This window comes from Wasmannia auropunctata, unplaced genomic scaffold, assembly GCF_000956235.1.
Source record: "Wasmannia auropunctata unplaced genomic scaffold, wasmannia.A_1.0 LD336037.1, whole genome shotgun sequence".
Taxonomy (NCBI): Eukaryota; Metazoa; Arthropoda; class Insecta; order Hymenoptera; family Formicidae; genus Wasmannia; species Wasmannia auropunctata.
The window spans coordinates 406-9,004 of record NW_012026853.1 but is presented as its reverse complement, the minus strand read 5'-3'; the positions used below and the strand labels follow the sequence as shown (position 1 = coordinate 9,004).

General features: G+C 29.9%; 3 protein-coding genes across 3 annotated transcripts; all 3 read right to left on the bottom strand.

Moving 5' to 3' along the window:
• Window positions 1–2,383: 2,383 nt before the first annotated feature.
• LOC105452170 (putative gustatory receptor 28b) lies at window positions 2,384–4,151 on the bottom strand. Its single transcript, XM_011693064.1, has 2 exons — window positions 2,641–4,151; window positions 2,384–2,503 (listed from the first exon to the last, which is right to left on the bottom strand). Exons 1-2 carry the CDS (start codon window positions 3,679–3,681, stop codon window positions 2,384–2,386), a joined length of 1,161 nt encoding a protein of 386 aa, XP_011691366.1. The 5' UTR covers window positions 3,682–4,151.
• Window positions 4,152–4,590: 439 nt separating this feature from the next.
• LOC105452126 lies at window positions 4,591–6,784 on the bottom strand. Its single transcript, XM_011692980.1, has 3 exons — window positions 5,291–6,784; window positions 5,037–5,123; window positions 4,591–4,914 (listed from the first exon to the last, which is right to left on the bottom strand). The coding sequence occupies exons 1-3, from the start codon at window positions 6,332–6,334 to the stop codon at window positions 4,810–4,812; spliced, it is 1,236 nt and encodes a 411-aa protein (XP_011691282.1). The 5' UTR covers window positions 6,335–6,784; the 3' UTR covers window positions 4,591–4,809.
• A 548-nt stretch (window positions 6,785–7,332) lies between these two features.
• On the bottom strand, window positions 7,333–7,912 carry LOC105452124 (putative gustatory receptor 28b). Its single transcript, XM_011692978.1, has 2 exons — window positions 7,645–7,912; window positions 7,333–7,499 (listed from the first exon to the last, which is right to left on the bottom strand). Exons 1-2 carry the CDS (start codon window positions 7,783–7,785, stop codon window positions 7,371–7,373), a joined length of 270 nt encoding a protein of 89 aa, XP_011691280.1. The 5' UTR covers window positions 7,786–7,912; the 3' UTR covers window positions 7,333–7,370.
• Window positions 7,913–8,599: the final 687 nt, after the last annotated feature.

Below are 8,599 nucleotides of genomic sequence, written 5' to 3'. Positions count from 1 at the left end.
CTCTTCCGATCTATTTTTAGAGCTTGATTTTTGCCAGTTTCACAGACCCATACTATCAATATTAATTTTATAAAATAATACACAATCAAGAGGATGTGTAAATCTTGAATGTGTTTAGGCCAACTAATAGTTAACCCGTTTTCCCACTCTATCATATTGAAATACAGTTCGAAAGTAACGTGGATGAAGATTATAGTCATAGTTGCGAGAAGTTGCGGACTGAAAATTATTTTTAGCATTTGTACTGAATTGCTAACTATCAAATGTCGCTTCTTCAGGGCCTTAAGTTCCAATAAAAGGTTTCTTTGTTTATGGCAGAAAAATAAATGCGGTTTATCGTACATGATGATCAAATTTATCAGATCGTCATTGATTCTTTCGAAACAAGCTTTTAACACACATACGCAATTTATATACAGCATATCCATCTGAAACACTAACAGACTGTTAAACAATACACACAGTCGGTGGCTGATGATAAAAGCTGTTGATATTTTGCAACTTATGATCAATGTATATGTAAATAAAAACAAGAAACCGAAAATGTCCTTGGCGTGGATTGGCACAGATAGTCTCTGATACATCTCCGGAGGAAGTTTTTTAGAGATCTTTAGTATGATGCAAAGCAAATGCATTCGTGGATGGTTTAACACGAACGTTACGATCGTTATAAAACTGTTGATTGCAAAATAGAAGTAAATTTCAATAACTTTGCGTATGTTATAATGGATATAAAAGTAAGAAATATCCATCATTGTTATCACCGCTCCAAAGCAGAACATACACATTATTATAATTGATAGAATGTAACATGGTTTAGAAGTTTCGAGGGATGAATCATTAATCCTGTACGGGAATATTCCGAGAATGCGGCAGAAAGTGAAACAAGGATACATCAAGGATTGAAAATCAGTGGCATTGAATAGCCGCCATCTTCCTTTTTTTTTACTCCTGGTTTGTTCTTGAAATTTCGTTGCTAGGTTGAACATAATTGGCGGTTTTGTGGATGAGTTATTTAAAAATTTAAAGTTGATCACGTTATCAATTGTAATAAATATTCCACTGCCAGTAATGAGCACTTTATTTTTAACGTGATGATAATCGTCAAAGTTTTTTTTCTAAATGTAGTCTACTAGTATGTTTCTTGCTAATCCGCGAAAACTAACACGGACTGTCCACGATGAGTTTAAGTATAAAACTGCAAATTGTTGCTATGGATTGTAATATGACTCACGAATTTTTTGTTGACATGAAGTAACTATGGAGCTCATGAAGTAATATTCACGTATCTTTATGATGTAGTGATAAATGATCATCGATATTATTTTACGCCTTTAGTGTATATCGAGTTGCTCATGAACTACTACGAATTATTTTTTTCCGTCGAGTCTATTAAGATGTAATAAGATAATTTCTATATAATATATTGCATTTTTGTGGACATAATATATTGATATATATAATGTACCAGTTTACTGTAAAATAATGTTCGCATTTTGTTAAACATTAACATTATTGTGAAAGGCATATATTTAATGAATGCGAAATAAAAATAAGTTATAATGCAATGACAATGTAATTATTTGGATTATATGTAATTAATCTAAGCATTTAATAAATTTTATTTGATTAATATAATACTTTAACTGTTGATTTTATTATTTTTACAATAGTTACAATGTTTTCTATAGACAAAAGTTGTTATTTTAAAGTATCTAATTTTTTATTTCAAGAATAATAAAGGAAAGTAGGATGATGAAAAAAGTATACGTGATTACAATAATAACAAAATGAATAATAACAAAATTTGAAGTTAACTGTGTATTGTAAACTTGCACAAGTTATTTTACAGGTTATTTAAATATACTTTAGATATACGAATTTAATATTTAATGATAGTTAAATTATTCAAATAAGATAAAAATTAATGAAAGTATTAGATAAGGAATTAATTATATTTTTAATAAATTCTAATTCGAAATTATAATCGTAAAATATGTTAAATATATTCTGTTCTTATTTAAGGGATCTTTTGATAAATTAAGAATCACGTGTAAAAAAAAATAATCATATTAGGTATACATTTAAACGTATTTACAAATATAAAATATTGTTTATCACGATTACGTTTTAGAGTCACAATGATAAAAAAGAAAGCATTTCTAGTATTCAAAAACTAATTATTTTTATTTATGTATTTTGTATTGAGATTCTTTGTGCTGATTTAAATTGCATGTGTAATATTGATTACAGTTTCTTTCCGTCGCAAGAATTTGACGCGATCAAGAATTGTATTAAAATTAAATAATATGTAGTGATAGTACCCATTATCTGAAAGCAAAATTATAAATTAAATGTAATAAATAATTTAAATTAAATATATTCAAACAATTGTGACAAATGATCGCTCGTTTACCGCTGTGAGACGTGTTGCATCCAGACTGAGACCTTTCGCGGAGAATGTATTATCACAATGCATTAGTTGCAAAGAAAACAGCTGCAACTGCAATGTTAGATAAAAAAAACATTTACAAATAGATTTGAAAAAAGTAATTATAGAAATTGTGTTATATTTTATATATATATAAAATGCATCAACATAAGGAATATTAAAAAAATAGGAATTAAATTATTTAATACCTCATATTTAATTTGCTCGTCCTTAGTACTATTAAGTATATCATGGACATTAGTGCTAATCTTTACAGCTTCATTCTTGCCGGTCTCGCAGGCCCATATTATCAATACTAGTTTGATAAAATATAACACAATATAGGGAACTACATTGTTATTAACGTATTTAGTCCAACTAATAAACAATCCGTTTTTCCACGATACCATATTGAAGTATAGTTCAAAAGTAATATGAATGAAGATTGAAGCCATAGTTGCGAGAAGCTGCGGACTAAAAATTATTTTTAGCATTTGCACTGAATCGCTAATTTTCAAATGTCGCTTCTTCAGGGCTTTAAGCTCCGTCAGCAAAAGAGAGTTCCTCTGATTATGGCAGAATGTTCTGATTAAATGCGGTTCATTGTACATTATGAGCACATTTGCCAGATCATCGTTGATTTTCGTAAAACAAGCTTTTAATACGCAAACGCAATTTATGTACAGCATATCTACCTGAAACACTAGCACATTGATATACAATGGACACAGCATGGTTACGATAGATACTTGCGCATTGTAAAAATCGATGATTGTATATATGAGTAAGAAGAAGAAACCGAAAATATCCTTGCCGTGGATTAGCACAGACTGCCTCTGATACACCTTCGAAGAAAGTCTTGTAGAGATCTTTAGTATGGTCCAAAGAAAACGCATTCGTGGACGGTTTAAAATGAACGTAACGATCGTTATAAAACTGCCGATTACGAAGAAGGAATAAATTTCAATAGTTTTGTGTACGTTTTGACGGATATCGAACCAGTCAGAAAGATTCATCATATTTATCAGCGTGTAAAAACAGAACGCACATATTATTATAATCGATAGAATGTAATACGGTTTAGATATTGCGGAGGATGAATTGTTGATCTTGTACGGAAATATTCCGAGAATTCGGCAGAAAGTGAAACAAGGATACATCAAAGATTGAAAATCATTGGCATTGAATAACCACCATTTTCCTTTTTTCTTACTTTTAATTCGTTCTTGATTTTTCGACAAATTGAACATGATTGGCGAAGTTTTATGGATGAGCTGTTTGAAAATTGTTGATCGTGTTATCAATTGCGTAAATATTCCACTTCCTGTAAGGAGCACTTTAATTTTAATGTGATCATGATTGCGAAAACTTTTCTAAATGTAGTCTTCACTCTTATGTTTCTTTGCAACAAATCCGCGGATACTAACATGAACTATCCACGATGAATTTAAGTATACAACTGCAAATTGTTGCTACGGATTGTAAGATATGACTCACGAATTATTTGTTGGCATGAAGTAACCATGGAGCTCTTGAAATTATAAGCGGATCATCATTATAATGTAGCGATAAAGTGATCATCGATTATTTTGCGCCTTTAATGCATATTGAGTTGATAATGACCTATTACGAATTATTTTTTTCGAGTCTATTAAGATGTAGTAAGCTAATCTCGATTTTCATATAATATTTTGCCTTTTTGTGGCCATAGTTTACTATTAAATAATGTTGCACGCGTTTATATTATTACATATAATTAATATATGTAATAAAAGTTAACAAAAATAAGATGAAGAAATGCGAATGCTATTTTTTAAATTAGAATTAATCTAAGTAATTATTAAAATTGATAAAATTGATTGATGTATTACAATTGATGAATTTATTATTAAACAACAGCTACAACATTGTTTACGGATGAGAAATTATTATAAGGTAATTATAGTTTTTTATTTCAAGGCTTTAAGTAAAATAGGATGGCAAAAGAAGTGTACGTTATTACAATAGTAATGCATTGATCATCTTACATTGTTTTCGATAAAATTTTAATGAAACTGTCCTTATGAAAATGAATAAGTTTATATTGTAAAGTTTATATTGCATGGGCAAATAGCTATGTTTAACTTATTTATTTTCAACTTTATATGAACATATATGTATATGATAAATAATTTTTACATGACGATCTAGATATACATACATATGCATTTCAAGGTACGTATTTGACAATTATAATGTGTCGAATAATTATGTCATACAATGATATTGATTAAAATGATAATTTAACATATTTTCAATACTTAAAAGTAAATTTCTTTAATAAATATACCGAAAAGTAGATCTAGTTTCCATTGTGTATTTTTTTTGCTTGTGCTGATTTAAGCTGTTTGGGTAACATTAATTGCAGTGTTTCCGTCACAAGAATGCGATGCGATCAAGAATTGTATTAAAATTAGAAGATATGTAGTGATGGAGGCCGTCATCTGAAAGTAAGATTGTAAATTAAATATTTTAATTAAATGTTTTACAATAACTATTTTAATTTAAGGTATTAAAGATTAATTCAAGATATTCTCAAACATTCTCATAATTGTGGCTCACTAACCGTCGCGACAAGCGTCGCATCCAGATTGAGACCCTTGGCGGAAAATGTGTTGTCACAATGCATTATTTGCAAAGAAAACAGCTGCAACTGTAACATCAGATTAAAAAACGTTTACAAATGGATTTGAGGAAAATAATTATATTATACATTGGACAATTTATATATATTAATTACACATATATATATATATATATATATATACATATATGTCTGAATATTGAAAAGAAGTAAATAGAAATTTAATTTTTTAATACCTCATGTTTGATTTCCTCATCGTTGACGCTATTAAGCGCATCGTGAATAGTAGTGTTAATCTTCATAACTTCATTTTTGCCGGTCTGGCAGGCCCATGCTATTAATACGATTTTTCCAAAATAATACGCAATGAAGACCATTACGTAAGTGTGGTGGGTTTGCTTAGTCAGATTTATATACAATCCGTTATGCCACTCTATCGTATTGAAGTATAGTTTAAAAGTAATCGTGATGAAAGATATGGCTGTGGTTGCGAGAAGCTGCGGACTGAAAATTATATTTAATCTCTGCACTGTATTGCTAAGTTTCAAATGTCGCTTTTCTAAGGCGTTAAGTTCTATCAGCAAAAGAGGATTTCTCTGCTCATGATAGTTCCGCATAATTGAATACGGTTCATCGTGCATTATGAACAAATTTGCCAAATCGTCGTTAATTTTCTTGAAACAAGCCTTTAATACACAAACGCAATTTATATACAGCATATCCATCAGAAACCCTAGCAGAGTGATGTACAATGAGAATACGTCGATTATGACAGGTTCCTTCATCTTATAATAACAGATCAATGATTGCACGAGTAAGTAGAAGAAACCTAGGATGTCCTTGGCGTGAATTAGTATAGACGGCTGCTGATACGATTCTGAAGGTAGTCTTGAAGAGATCTTCAGTAGAGTTTGAAGAAAACGCATTCGTGGACCGCTCAAAATGAACGTAACGATCACTATGAAACTACCGAACACGTACAAGGAGGTAATTTCAATAATTTTGCGTACATTGTTGTCATTCACGCGGAACCATTCAATAACCATATAGATTATTATCAGCGTGCAAAAGCTGAAAATACACATAACTATAGTTGATAGAATAAAGCAAGGTTTCGAAGTTTCGAAGGACGAAGCGTTGATCTTATACGGGAATATCCCGAGAATGCGACAGAAGGTCAAACAAGGATACATCAAGGATATAAAATCCGTGGCATGGAAGAGCCACCGTTTCCTTTTTTCTTTCTCGCTCTTATCTCCTTCGAATTTCGGACTGAACATGATGAGCCAAGTTTTCTAGGATAAATTACTTAAAAATTGTTAGTCCCGTTATCAATTATGGGAATGTCAATAGTAAGCACTTTAAATTGACGTGATTATGATTGCGAAAGCTCCTTTTGTAATTTTCACTTTTGTTTTCCTGCAACGAGTGCCGAAATTAACATGGACTCTCCGCGATGAGTTTAAATGTAAAACTGGAAGTTGTTATTACGAATTATAAGTCCATAACTCACATAATTATTTGTTGGCTTGAAGTAACCATGGAGTTCTTTGAATAGTACAATATCAACCTTCTAATGTACTGCATAATGCAACATAATTGCTGTAATAAGTATGATCCATCACCCTGTACATCTAGATCGCTCATTAGAAGAATCAAATTTGCATAAACAAGACGGGAGATATCGAATATATTATTATCTAGCTAGTTGTAAGTTTTTTAAGATTTATTAATATCGACTATCCTATTTAAAGATTAAATGTTCAACATTTTTAAGTTATTATTTTAAAATTACATTTTTCTTTTATGGTTAATATATTATTGTAATATTATTTTTTAATGTATTGTAATATATGATGTAAAAGTTTCAGTACACACTTTTTGTTTAATCTAAAGCAAGTTGAAATTGGTATTTATCTTCCGAGTGTAATTTATATGAAGCTGGATATGAATTACAAATTATTTCTTGGTAAGTCTACTAAGATATAATAAATTAAAATAGATTTCCATTACATATATGTATATATGTACAATAATATGTATTTGTACAAATAAAACATCAGATGAATATATTATACTTGAAACGGTAAAAAGAATAATATTTTAGTTTTCAAAAATGCATTTTTTTTATTATAGTAAGTACTTTTAATTTGACTTTTAGTACTTTTTTAAATTAGTTTAATGTTGATTGCGTTTTTTTTATCACAAGAATCCGATGTGATCAAGAATTAAATTAAAATTAAAAGATATGTGGTAATGGTACCCACCATTTAAAAGATTTAAAAGAATAAAAACTGTATTTTAATTTTAAGAAATTTAAATCAATTTATATAAGGTAAATATCAATTGATTACTTGCCGCAGTGAGAAGAGTCGCATCCACAGTAAAATTTTCCGCAGAAAATGTATTGTCGCGATACATTATTTGCAAAGAAAACAGATACAACTGCAACATCAGATAGAAAAATAATTATTAATAAGTTGTAAATGGATTAAAAAAATATAACTATAAATTAGTTGCATATTTTACAATATATTAATTTGTGAATTATTTAAAAATATAAGTACAAATAAAATTTTTTTATATGTACCTCTTTTTTTATTTTCCCGTTGCTGGTGCTGTTAAGAACATCATGAACAGTGGTATTAATTTTTATAGCTTGAATCTTGCCGGTTTCGCAGGCCCACACTGTTGACATTACTTTTATAACGTGTAACATCAAATAGGACATTAAGCGTGTGTTATGAATCTGCTCAATCTGTAGATTGATAGACAGGCCGTTGTGCCACTGCACCGTATTCGATTTATAAATTCTTGCCAATTCAAAAACGCAGATGGCTCAGGTAACGATAATTGGTAGGATGTAACGCAGTCTTGATGCCTCGAAGATTTAAGCGTTAATCTTGTACGGAAATATTCCAAAAATGTGCAAGAGCGTGAAAAAGAGACACATCAAAAGATTGAAAATCTATAGCTTGAAATAATCGCCATTTTTTCCACATTTTACTCTTGACTCTTTGAAATTTCGACGATGGATTGAACATAATCAGCGAAATGTGCGAACTACAATTTAAATTATAACTACAGTTTAATAATTATTTATTGTGTTTTCAGTATACTTTGAAATTAATAAAATAATTGTGTATACTTCTCTCCTAAGCTTCAAGATTTTTTTACGACGAAACGCATAAACTAGTACGCATTCCTCATCACTGGTCTACATCTGACGAGTTGAAGTTTGAAACTGCAAGTGCTTGCGTGGAATAATAAAACAGTTCTGAAATTATTTATCCGTAAAGTAAAATGGGATTCTTCTTTGTTAGTACTTATCCATCCTTAGGATGTAGCGCATAAAGTAATAAAATATAACCGTTATGACATACGACACATTATTCAGCAAATGTGGATCACACACAAGGCGAATTATGTGAGCCACGTATAAAATAGAAATTTATTTGGGAAAAAAGAAACTTATTAAGTGCGATATCAAAATTAGAATTGCAGTATTCAACGCATTATTAATAATAATTGTCTACTTACAGGCA

Excerpts from the sequence above, each read along its gene's own strand:
- LOC105452170 (XM_011693064.1), bottom strand. The coding sequence starts at position 3,681 with ATGTTCAATTTGTCGAAAAATCAAGAACGAATTAAAAGTAAGAAAAAA. Across the intron at positions 2,504-2,640 it reads ACGAGCAAATTAAATATGAG|TTGCAGCTGTTTTCTTTGCA; the intron begins GTATTAAATAAT and ends CTAACATTGCAG.
- LOC105452126 (XM_011692980.1), bottom strand. The coding sequence starts at position 6,334 with ATGTTCAGTCCGAAATTCGAAGGAGATAAGAGCGAGAAAGAAAAAAGG. Across the intron at positions 5,124-5,290 it reads ATGAGGAAATCAAACATGAG|TTGCAGCTGTTTTCTTTGCA; the intron begins GTATTAAAAAAT and ends CTGATGTTACAG. Across the intron at positions 4,915-5,036 it reads ATGCGACGCTTGTCGCGACG|ATGACGGCCTCCATCACTAC; the intron begins GTTAGTGAGCCA and ends TCTTACTTTCAG.
- LOC105452124 (XM_011692978.1), bottom strand. The coding sequence starts at position 7,785 with ATGTCCTATTTGATGTTACACGTTATAAAAGTAATGTCAACAGTGTGG. Across the intron at positions 7,500-7,644 it reads ACGGGAAAATAAAAAAAGAG|TTGTATCTGTTTTCTTTGCA; the intron begins GTACATATAAAA and ends CTGATGTTGCAG.